The 12,747-nt window shown below is 37.6% G+C and overlaps 1 protein-coding gene across 2 annotated transcripts in view; it reads right to left on the minus strand.

Annotated features, from left to right (window-relative positions):
- Window positions 1-1,179: 1,179 nt before the first annotated feature.
- Window positions 1,180-12,747, minus strand: part of NPEPPS (aminopeptidase puromycin sensitive) — a 97,341-nt gene continuing 85,773 nt past the window's right edge. For both annotated transcript variants that reach the window (XM_067717012.1, XM_067717013.1), the window contains 6 exons: window positions 10,050-10,192; window positions 8,852-8,908; window positions 5,914-6,021; window positions 5,270-5,425; window positions 4,952-4,999; window positions 1,180-2,699 (listed from right to left, as the gene is read on the minus strand). In XM_067717012.1, the coding sequence (XP_067573113.1) occupies window positions 2,547-2,699; window positions 4,952-4,999; window positions 5,270-5,425; window positions 5,914-6,021; window positions 8,852-8,908; window positions 10,050-10,192 (665 nt within the window). In that variant the 3' untranslated portion in view covers window positions 1,180-2,546. The remainder of the gene's footprint in view (window positions 2,700-4,951; window positions 5,000-5,269; window positions 5,426-5,913; window positions 6,022-8,851; window positions 8,909-10,049; window positions 10,193-12,747) is intronic.

Consider the following 12,747-nt stretch of genomic DNA (forward strand, 5'->3'; position numbering starts at 1 on the left):
TTTTCGGTGCCTGCTTTCTCGTCTGTAAGATGAGTATACTACCTAGGATAGGGAGCTATTTGGAAAACAAATTAAAACATCTGACAGGGAATTCCCCGCCGGTCCAGTGGTTAATGCACTTTCATTGCCCAGGGTGCAGGTTCAATCCCTGGTCGGGGAACTAAGATCCTGCAAGCCTTGTGGTGTGGCCAAACAAAACAAAAATATCTGACATGCAAAATGTCGGACTAAGACCTCTAGAGACACAAAGCATCAGGACTGTGGTGCCCAGATCAATCAAGATATTAGTAGAAAACAGAATACACTAAAACTGGGTAATTTGAGAAAGGTTTAATAAAGGGACTGTTTACAAAGACATGGGCAGAGTTCAGAGAAACCAACAGGGAATAATGGAGTTATCCAGAGCTAGTAAATGAGTGGTCCTTTCTATCCCTAGATCTGAAGGGCCAAAGAGAAGGAGCTAGAAGCTAGAGAGGCTGCCTGATAGGAGTCGCAGTCCTTCGTAGAGGGACTCAGACAACCTATGTGACCTGGCAATTTAGAAGCCAGGGGAATAAACACCCTAGCTTCTAAATATCCATTCCTCAGCCTTTTGATCTTCTGAGGGTGTTACTAATTGGATCAACACAACCTGAAGTCAGAGGGCAAAGGAGCCTGTTAATGCAGTCCATGGGGGTCAATACCTCCTGGGACGCAGAGCAGGATGAAAAGTAGTTCTAAAGAGGAAGCGGAAGATACCTAGCGCAACCTCTTCCCCAACATATTCAAACTGCTAAACCAGTATACACAAAACTTGCATGTATGCTGAAACTAAAATAACTTCTTTCCAGAATTTGACTGTGAGTTCTTTAATTAAAGCAGAATTTCTTTCAGTCTTTTTGATGCCCCTGCTTTGCCGGTGGCACATGCCTAGATAAAAGGAAGCCTCAATAAATGGGAACTGGCAGGCTCAAGTTGACTCCTGAATGCTGACTATAAGAGACTTTTGAGTTAACCCAGAACTAATTTAGGAGGAATCTTAAGATTTTTCTGGTTAGGTACTCTTCATTAGGAATTCAGCAACTGGATTTTCTTAGACTCAGAAAAATCCTATGGTAGTAAAACTTCTCATAATCCTACTGAATGATAGGAAAGGTTTTAGTTGCTTATCAGAGAGAATAAAGGATATCAGGACATCAATTTCACATTGACATTTTTATTAACGCCAACTGTTTTTTAATTATTTTTTTTAAAACAATAGCACAAAAATGTTTCAAGGAAGCAGTCTCACAATCTGATGACCTTCTGAAATACAGTTAAGCCACACCAAATATGAATTCCTGTTAATAACACACAAAAATATTTTTTTTTAAGAAAAAGAAAAGAAAAAAGGTAGGGAAAGAGGAAAGGAATGAGATTTAGACTTAAAATGTACTGGATTAGGTTGGTGAGGCTTGTTAGTAGGATACACTGTGGAAGCAGAGTGGCACACACAGGCTTATAGTCTTTGTTGTTTTTAAAACCAGTTACCACTAATATATAGGCCCTGCAGCAGTTACCAATGACTTCTTACATGCCCAAAATGAACCAGAAGAAGCCAGTGTTGATACTGTCATAAAGAGATTCAACAGTTGGCCTGTCAGACAACTAAGACCATTTTCAGCAGAGTAACTCCTTCAGAAAGGCCTGGATGAAAACCTTTCATTTCTATTGTCTCACCTATATGCATTTCAGGGTTCTTAAAAGTCATCTTAAAAAAGAAAGAAAAAAATAATGTATATCAGTTTCTCTTATTTAATGTGGCTATAAAAGATGTTTCCTTATTATTTCTTTATCTCTAAGAAGGACACCGGGGTGGTGGGTTGGGGATGGAACTAGGGGAGGAAAAAACCCAGACCAGGATAGGTTTTTTTTTTAACCTTTTTTTTTTTTTTTTTTTTTTTTTTTTGCCAAGGGGTCACACAGAAGGGAAAGCAAGGAGGAAAACTACAATCCTTGGTTCAGATTGAGTTATGCAGGAAAATATATCTTCCTGATCAGTCCCCATGCCAAAAAAAAAAAAAAAAAAACCCACTTGAAATTATGCACAGACTCTATGTATACCAGCTATCAGCCTTTCATGTTTAACATCCCCAGCAATGGACACTACCCTTGGTTTGTAGGCTGCTTGTAGAACCCATTTCACAAAAATCCTCTTTACCCAGAAGCCTCTAGTTTCCTTTTGGTAGGTTATAAAAACAGAACATCTGTCATTAACAGGAGAGTGTTAAATACTTTTAACCACTGACAAGGCTTCAGGAAGTTTCACAGTTTCGTTATGCTCTATTTTATTACTATCATATTTACATTTTTTTTATTTTTTATTTTTTTTGCTGAATTGCTGATTTTCCTTTTTCAATAGAATTTAATTCTGGAGTGTGAGCAGGAACCAGTTAACTACATTCAATGTCCAACCCCCACTGGCTTGAAAGAAGACTCCAAATTCTTGGCATATGAATCAGCTGTTCGGTCGCTCCACCTTATCCCTGCATGAAGCAGCAGAACCGCAGTGGCGGCATGCTCCGGGTTCATGCTGTGGGTGGTGAGGCCTTTCGCTGAAGGAGGTACTGGTGGATGCTCTCAGCATCACGCTTTAGCCAAGCAGCATTCAGCAGGATATTTTCACAACACTGCTGGATGGTACGCTCAGCTGAAGGAGCTGGGTGACTCTCGAAGAAAGCCTGGTATAAAACAACCCAGAATGTAGGATCATTACCAGCAATAGTAAGAAGCTTATATCACAGGCTCTGAAAAAATACCCACTGCCTATAAAGGGTTCATAAGCTTCACTCATGAAAATTTACCACTGCCACCTCCAGGCTAAAAGAAAACAAGCAGCTCCTTGTACCTGCCTACAGGAATTCTCCTCCAAATATATTATATGCTTACAACCTAATCAAAAGTTAACAGTAAAGAGACAGAACCTTCGGCCTTTCTTTTAAGTTCATTGTCCAACCAGCAAAAGAAAGTAAAAAAGAACTGGTATCAAGGACTTACTCTGTTCCAGGCCCCCTGTGTTAGTTACTTCATCTAAATGACAATCTTATCACTTCATTTTACAGATGAAACTGGCTCACAGGGGTTAAAAAACCTACTTGAAGTCTAGGTTTTGGAATCAGACTTGGGACTTGATCTAGGCTCCATCATGTACTATCCTGTGACTGAGTAAATTAACTGCTCTAAGTATGTTTTCTCATCTATGAGAAAATATTTACTCCAGAAGATTAAAGAGACAACCCATATAAACAGCATAATACTTGGCACAGAGTAGTTAAGGACGCAACACATTTTGGCTGCTTCAAATAAAGATTAATTTGTAAGGGTTGATAAAATTAAGAAGCTTAAATTGCTTCTATATCCTAATAATTTAAAATTTTATAGACTCGCATTTTTCACACAGTAAAACTACTTCAGTTTCTTGTAATTATCACAATGCTTATTGATTAAACGCTGAATAAATCATTTTCTAATGAAGTACACCTGGTTCCATAGAAAATACCAACCAGCAAAAGGACACGGGTCTTTCCTTTGAGCTAGTCATCACCACAGGTATACAAGAGAGAATGACTAATTCATCAGATTAAGTCTAGACCTTTTAGAAATCAAACTTTATTTACATGGATGACAATGGCTCCTGCTCCAAGGCTCCTATCACAGTTGGGTTCTTAGGGCCTGAGTAAGATACAAGACTTCCTCTCATTTCACTTTGAGAAGCAGCACCACAATTTACATACCAGAAACCTGGGAATTATCCTTGACTCTTCGTTCTTCCTCCCCAGATACGTTCACAACACAGAGAAGCCACTCAGTAAATACTGGTTGAATTAAAGGTTAACAAAATCAAGCCCCTGAATTTCTTTCTTACTCCATCTTCTCCAAGCTACTAAATCATTTTTGCTTGGAGAGAGAGCTTCCCGACATCTTCTCTTCTCCTTTCCAAATTATGCATTCTCCACACTGTGGCCAGAGTGAAATTTTTATCATATAAACAAAGGAGTGACTTGATCTGGTTTGTAAGCCATTCAAGGGCTTCCCATTCTTAGGAAAAGTTTAATATGGCCTACAAGGCCCTCCTCGGTCTGGCCTCTGCCTACTTTACCAGGCTTAGCTTAACCAGTGCCCTCCCCTCAAACTAATTATACATATTTCTCCTTCAGAGTATTTATTACCTTTACAATAAAGTAATTATTAACACAATACAATATGCAATGTAAACTAAATGAATCTTATTTCTAACAATGGATCATAAAGTGAATCAAACATTATAGCTCTCAGAATTTCCAAATTCACACCTGATAACCCCCTTGCTTTCAAGAATGAAGGTGGAAGTGACACTTAAGAAATACTTTGCGATTAAATGCAATGAAAGGCTTAAAGTTAAGATTTTCCTAATCAGTGTAGATTTGTCCTCCAAACACTGAACTCTGCCACTAAACTGATTATCAGTCTTTCTAAGAGCTAAGAGGAGAGTCCCTACATAGTCATCTTGTCTCATTGTGCCTACAAAAGACCTATGAAGGTTTTAGAAAAGGAAAAAGAATGAATATCAAGGACCTACTATGTTCCAGGCCCCCTGTGTTACTTAATCTAAATGACAATCTTAACACCTCATCTTATGGATGAGGAGCCGGGCTCACAGAGGTTAAAAAACTTGCTTGAAGTTACACAGCTAACAAGGAGCAGAGCACAGATTATTTATACCCAGGTCGACTGATGTCAAGTTCCACATTCTTTCAACCACGCTTCAATGCCCCAAAGATGATTCCAACTCTAAATTCTTCAAGCATTAAAGATACAACCTAACCTGTCTTTCTCCAAGCAAGAACATGGAGACCCTAAAGTACAACATTACCCCAACACTCTATCATTACAATTGGGTTAGTGTTTTTACTTACTGGATTGAAAAGTGAAAAGTAAACAGTCCTTTCCTTACCTTAACTTCTCCAGCCATTTTATCAACTGCAAATCCCTCAACTGATAGCTGAAAAAAAAAAGGTTTATAAATAGTAAGAACAACTAAGAGTTTAGGAACAAACTTCCATTTACCATAAAAACAAATCATTCCATTCTTTCCCAACTTCAGTTTATTCTAGAGGGTACAGGATGGGTTATGGAGAAACTCTTTAGTAAAGCTAATAACTACTTAAGGAAACTCTTAAAAGGCAAAGGCCATAATCTATGGGTCTAGTGAATCATGGATGTTTCTCAATAATACCCATGATAAGCAAGCTACTCAAAAATTTTCACCTACCTTTATTAGTCTAGATATTAAGAATCCTCCCTGGTATCGATTATAAAGTTCTTCCCAGTTGTCTTTTATGAATTTCCAAGCAGCCTTCCTTCCATGCTTACTGCCTCCAGCCACTCCACCAATTACTGATACAGTGTCCTGTGGACGTACCTCTTCCTAAAAAAAAGAAGAGAACTAAAAGTCTACCATATCCAGAACATCATCTGCTGCCAGAAAGGGCAAATGCTGTTGAGGTATACCCAAGTAATCCCACTGAAGACACTTATTGTTTTAGGAATAACTTGCACCAGAAGCTTCTAACAAAGAGGAGAATGTTTAACCTAAAGATCAGCCAAATTGAGAATGAAGCACTGGGATGGGTACAAACAGGCTGCTCAATAGATACCTGCTCTAGGGTAAAGAAAGGAAGAGACAGAAAGTAGGCACAGGGATGTGTCAGCTTTCCAGTTTATTTCCTCTCCCAACTATTCTGATTCTCACCACTAGAGGGAGATACAGTGATTAGTAACAAAAGCTTATTCCAGTCCTCCAAGAATGAGGGAGCCTTTAGTCTAGGGTTAAGGCAGAGAATACTGAATCAAGGACACTTGCTACAGATCAGTGGGTAACAATTCCCTCTAAAAGCAGTTTTCATGGTAACTTACTGAAAGTGCAAACGTGAGGACTTTTTGAATCAATTCAGGTGAAAGAGTAGCCCCAAGGACTCTTTCAATCCGGTTTTTCTCTTCCTGCATATCTGCTTGTTTGTGAAGCTATAGTGAAAAAATACAGATAGAGATAATTAACTTCTCCCCCATTAAGGTGAAACTTTTGCTCTACATTCTCATTGGCTAAGACTGCAGGATATGAAATTAACAAAAGAATATTTTTCAAGATGTTTGGGCACTAAATTTGTCGTGTGCCCCTATAGTAAGACACTAGGTGCAAGTGCTTACTGTATGAATAGCTTGTCATCAGTTCTAAGCAGTTCAACATCAAGATCTAAGGGGTCAACCTGTCATGACCAAATTCTTTACTCATTGATGTCTGACTAATGTTCTATGTTAGATGAGCAAAATAATAATTACTAATACCACTTCAATTTATAATATTTTTCACTATTTACAATAGTGAAAAATATAAGATGCATTATTGAAAGTAATATTTTAAGAATGTCTGATGACTTAAACATGCTCTTGATATATTAAATGAAAGAAGAGAGACAAAGCAAAATGATTCTAAATTTTTAAAAAGTTAATGTGAAGGGGAAAAAACACTTGAAAACATATCAAAATATTAACAATAATAATGGTCTCTGATCAGTGGGATCATCACATTTTTTAACTGCAAAAGCAGCACATGCTGAATGAAGAATATTAAGAAAACAGAAAAGCATAAAGAAAAAACAAATCAGGAATAAGATCATATTATACATGCTATATATGTCACGTTTTAAAAATTACAGGTAAGTTCTGTTTTCTTCTTTATACTTTTCTAGTCTCTAAATCTTCCATAGTGAGTATACCAAAATCTTTTTTCATAATTAGAAACAAAATATTATTATATATTTTTTAAAATTAGAACTACAAATGTATATGAAATACTTCTCTAGGACAACTTAATTTATAGACTCTCTTGACCTTTTTTCCCCTCTGAAGATTTAACACTGACCAGTGTCTGGAGACCCCATCACAGCTCCCAGTTTCCTCTTCCTTTCCTTTGGACTCTTTTGAGCAGCAGTGTAGTAAAATAGATAGGAGGTCAGAAGACCTGGGTTCTAGTCCCAGTTTTGCCTCTAACTAGCTGTGTGATCTTGACTAAGTCCTTAACCTCTCCGGGTCTCAGTTTCCCCATCTGTAAAATGAGTGGGGTGGACAGATGATTTCTAAGGTCCTTTTCAGCTCTAATACTCAAGGTCTGAACTCTGGCTTTTAGGAAGCATTCCCCACCCCACCCCCTGGAGAACCTGTTACAGGAGTCCACTAGATGGCATCATAACACCACATTTCAAATACACTTTGAATTAAAGTTATTTATCCTGCTTCATTATTCCTAAATTACCAACAGAAAACTGTCTTCCTTATCTCTCATCAACTGGTTTCTTTCTTTTTTTTAAATTTATTTTATTGAAGTATAGTTGATTTACATTGTTGTGCTAGTTTCTGATGTACAGCAAGTGATTCAGTTATACATACATAATAATAGTTTGCATTTGCTAATCTCAAACTCCCAATCCATCCCTCTGCAACCTCCCCTGACTGGTTTCTTGAAGAACCCTGACTCTGCCTTCATTAGAGCTTTCCATAGTAAAGCTGAATCACTGTGAGCTCCCTTGTGTTAGATGCAAACATTTATTAAATAAACATACTAGTATAAATTGTTAAAAATATGCCATGACATGAAAATGTCTCAGTACCTCTCATGAAAATTTCGGAACCCCTATTTTTCCCACACCTTTATGGAATAGACAAAAAATACCAAGTACTTCATTTCATATGCAAAGAAATACATGATTTATAGTGCATAGGTTCACAGAATATTAAGAATGAGAAGGGACCTTAATGTCATTTAGTTGAAAGGTAAACCCGAAGTATATTTTTTTATGTTATTAGAAAGGAAATCCTTATACAAGATAGGTAGTTAAAGCAATACAGTTTGAGATGTAGTTTCTTAAATAAAGTTTATAATATATATTTTTTAAAACATTCTAATCATTTAAATAGGATTTGTTTAGAACTAAAATACTAGAAATTAGATTTGCAATTCTGATCCACTTGGGATAAGAAAAGTATTCTGATTAAGGGTAGAAGTATTAAAGCACATCCCATTCCTATCCTGTTTGTCTCCCTAAGTGCAGATCATTTAATGAATGGGTCTGATAGATGATTTGGGTATTTAGGCACATTTTGCACATTTTATTTAATGGTAATAAGTAGAATCAGCTCTCTCCACCTCTAATGCAACCAGATTGTCAAGTTATTTCTTAGACTAATAACTGCATGGACAAGGACTGGAGATAGCACTTGTTCCACAGCATTAGGACTTTCAAACAGATCACTGCCATTATAAGGACATGGAAAGTTTTACCTATATTTTTCTAAGTCGGAGTTTAATTATATGCCAACCACCCTGGGACTACAGAGGCTGTGAAAGCAAGTGAATTAATTTCCTGTCCATTCATAAGAGGCACTGGCATAGACCAAACCCTTGAGACACCTAATCATCTATCCCTTTTCTAAGCACAGAAACAAACCTTTTGTATAAAATGGGCAGAACCCCAAGTAAATTTGCATTGATGGGAAAAGTTTTAAGAACTTGACTTTTTAATCAAAATTAACATTTCGGTATTAAGATTTAAGATGCATAAATTCGTGAGTAAAAAAAAAAGTGAAAAAATTAGATGACTTTTGGCACTTGTATTGGTAGTACAGATAAACAGATATTATATATTTCTCTCACAGTTTCCTAATATTTGCATGTCTACAGTATGCATATCAGCATGTATTTCTTTTGCCAGGACTTTTTTTTAACCGCTCAAGCTCATACTCTATGTCAATTCAACTTAAAAAGCAGAAAGTGGGAGCCCTTTCTAAATTTACTCACCTTCAGCATAATGTCTAAGGTAGTGCCATCACCATGCTTCAAAACAGTCAGATAGACCTACAAGAGAATACAGGAACAAAAAAGAAGGCATCTGATTAAATGTATCTTGTTCCAAATATTCTAACGTTAAGAAAAGACAGAAAGCAAGTCAAAAAAAATTGTGTGGATATTACATATTAATACAAATTGTGACAAGGATCTAAGAGCCCACATGAACAACCAGAAAGGTAGATGGCAGGTAGTAAGTAACAGCAGAACACACCAGTCTTTCAGGAGAATGTGCACGGACAGTCAATCACCTTTCAGTACCCTAGTGCAGACTGAGAAGCTTCACATCAATGAGAAGCTGCCTACAGACCTCATAAGTGGTGTATATTTAAAGAATCAGGAGGGACTTCCCTGGTCACAGTGGTTAAGAATCTGCCTGCCAACGGAGGGGACATGAGTTCGATCCCTGGTCTGGGAAGATCCCACATGCTGCAGAGCAACTAAGCCTGTGCACCGCAACTACTGAGCCTATGCTCTAGAGCCCACGAGTCACAACTACTGAGCCCATGCACCACAACTACTAAGCCTGTGCGCCTAGAGCCCATGCTCCGCAACAAGAGAAGCCACCACAATGAGAAGCCCGCGCACCATAACAAAGAGTAATCCCAGCTCGCCGCAGCTAGAGAAAGCCCATGTAAAGCCACAAAAAAAAAAAAAAAAAATTGTAATAAAATATCTTAAAACAATGAAAGAATCAGGGGACTTCCCTGGTGGTCCAGTGGTAAAGAATCCACCTTGCAATGCAGGAGACGCAGGTTAGATGCCTGTGTGCCACAACTACTGAGCTTGCGTGCGTCAACGAAGGAGCCAGTCTGCTGCAAACTACAGAGCCCACGTGTTCTGGAGCCCCTGTGCCACAACTAGAGAGAGAAAACCCACATGCCACAACTAGAGAGAAGCCTGAGTGCTGCAATGAAGAGACTGTGTGCCTCAGTGAAGATCCCGTATGCCGCAAGTAAGACTCAACACAGCCAAAAAGTAAAAAAAAATAAGAAAAAATAAATAAATAAAGGAAAAAAATAAAGAAAAGAATCAGACATGATTTGTGAGTCAATACTTAGGTCATTTTCGGTTACTATTAAATACATTCCACACTACACAGAATGATGAAGTCACCTAGAAATCAAGGTACTTTATTATGAAAACCTACCGGACTCCTCAAATCAGCGGAGAGAATCTGTTTCCCTTCCACGTGGTCCTTAAACCGACGACGGGCTTCTTCTAACGTTGCCTTATGTCCTGCCTTCCCTAGTTTTCCCAGAACCAAGCCCCTCAGGAGTGCATCGAGATGACCTGATTGAGAAGTAAAAGAGATATAGAACTACTTAAAAAGCTTATTTTTACAAATACGCCACCTAGGTATCTTATAATTGTGTTATACCGTGTCTACAGTCTTGAACAAACAAAATCAATTACCTTAGTACTCTAGAGAACACTTGATTTAAATTTATCAAATAAGAATGAAATGAAGTGCTTAACACACTAGACAAGCAAATATGATGCCTCTGTCTATAGTTACAATGCCAACTTGATTTACTAAATGTTCACTCCATCTAGGTAATTACACTAATAAGAATTATGTGTGAAAAAAAAAAAAAAAAGAATTATGTGTGAAAGGAACAGACTTAGATTATGCAATTTTGACCCAAGATTTAGAGAAAGGTCACATATAGAACTAGTATGCTGGGTACATTGAAATCTTAGATTTTTAAAATCAGAATCTGATAGATTACTCCAAAGATATGCAGATGGCCAATAAGCTATCACTGGCCATTAGGGAAATGCAAATCAAAACCACAAGATACCACTTCACACCAATTAGGATGGCTAGAATAAAAGAGACAATAACAAGTGTTGGCAAGGATGGGGAGAAATTAGAAACCTCATACATTGCTGGTAGGAATGTAAAATGGTGTGGCCACTTTGAAAAACAGTCCAGCAATTCCTCAAAAGGTTAAACACAGAGTTACCGTATGACCCAGCAATTCCACTCTTCAGTATATACCCAAGAGAAATGAAAGTATTTGTCTATACAAAAACTTGTATACATATGTTCATAACAGTATTCCTAACAGTCAAAAAGTAGAAACAATCCAAACATACATAAACTGATAAATGAACAAAGAAAATGTGGTATATCCATATAATACAATGGAATATTATTTGACTATAAAAGGAAATGAAGTACTGATACATGCTACAACATGGATGAACCTTGAAAACATACTAAATGAAAGAAGCCAAATATAAAAGGCCACACAGGGTATGATTCCATTTATATGAAATGCCAGAACAGACAAATCCATGAGACAGCAGATTAGTGGCTGCCTGGGACTGAGTTGCCAGGGAATACAGAGTGACTGCCAATGGGTATGGAGTTTCTTTTGAGGGTAAAGAAATTGTTCTGGAATTAGATAGTGCTGGTGGTTGTACAACACTGTGAAAAAAGACTGAATTGTATATTTAAAAGAGTGCATTTTGTGGTATATTGATTATACCTCAAAAAAAAATAGTTAACCTAGCATACAAACTGATGGACTGCAACAGCACAATGGACAAATAAATTGTGGTATATTCATACAATGAAATAGCACTCAGCGATAAAAAGGATGTATCTCTAGAACATTATACTGAGTGAGACAAACCAGATAAAAGAATAGACTATATAATATGATTCCATTTATATAAAGTTCTAGAAGAGACCATATTAATCTAGGGTGAAAGAAGTCAGAATAGTGTTTGCCTGCAAGGGATGTGAGGGTTGGTGGGGTGGGTAGAGTGGCAGGGACTGGGAAGTGGCCTGAGGGCAACCTCCTGTGGTGATGGAGATGTTGTATGCATTTGTCAAGTCACTGAATTGAACATGCACAATTTGCCATATTTAAATAGTAACTCCATGAAAAATATATTTAAGAAAACCATAAGAAATCAATAGATAACACGATGCTAGTGAAGGTTCTTATAAGAACCAATTTATAATTCTGGTGCTGATTTGCTGTGTTGATACAGGCAATATTTTTATTATTTTGCTATGTTTGATTCTTCCATCTGTAAAGCTGGGAAACTAATGACATTCTCCCTATTTCAAAAAGGTATTTTTTAGCCCCCAAAGTTTCACATATTATCATCATGAAAGAAAGTGCAACATCCACCAATTTACCTGCATCTGTGTCCATATACTTCCTGTCTTGTTCTTATGGATCTGCTGTATTCCTACCTAAAGCCAACTCCTCCACTTGTGCAATGGATCCTGACTCCTCTCGATTATTCAGCCATCACTCCAGCAATTACCTCTCTTTCACATCATGAATTTTTCTATTACTGCATCATTTTCATCAGCACAAAAACATAAAGTCTCCCACTTTAAAAAAAAAAAAAGCCCCCTTGACCTCACATCTCTCTCCAGATTATCCCCTTTTATCTGATCCTCTTTTTAGCAAAACTCCTTTAAAAAGTTGTCTAAAAGTGCTGTCTCCTTTTCCTCTCTTCCCTTTCTGGTGTTGTTCATCACCACGCCACAGAACTTGGCCAATGCAATCATCAGTTCTTCATCATTCTGCCCGACTTAGAGCAGCATTTGTCACAGACGATCACTTCTCCCTCTCTACTGCTTCTTTAAGGCTTCTGGGACACTCCTCTCCCTCCTGTCTCTCCTACATTATTGTCCAGTCAATCTCCCTTGCTGATTCCTCCTCTTCTACCCAATCTCTAAATCTTGGACTGACCATGCCCTTATCCAATCTTATGGCTGTAAATACCATCTATGCGTTAAATGTATCTATTCAGCCTGGACCTCTAGCCATGGGACTCTCCACTTGGATGTCTAAAAGGACCTCAAATTTAAGATG

The sequence above is a fragment of the Pseudorca crassidens genome, chromosome 19 (assembly GCF_039906515.1).
Source record: "Pseudorca crassidens isolate mPseCra1 chromosome 19, mPseCra1.hap1, whole genome shotgun sequence".
Classification (NCBI taxonomy): Eukaryota; Metazoa; Chordata; class Mammalia; order Artiodactyla; family Delphinidae; genus Pseudorca; species Pseudorca crassidens.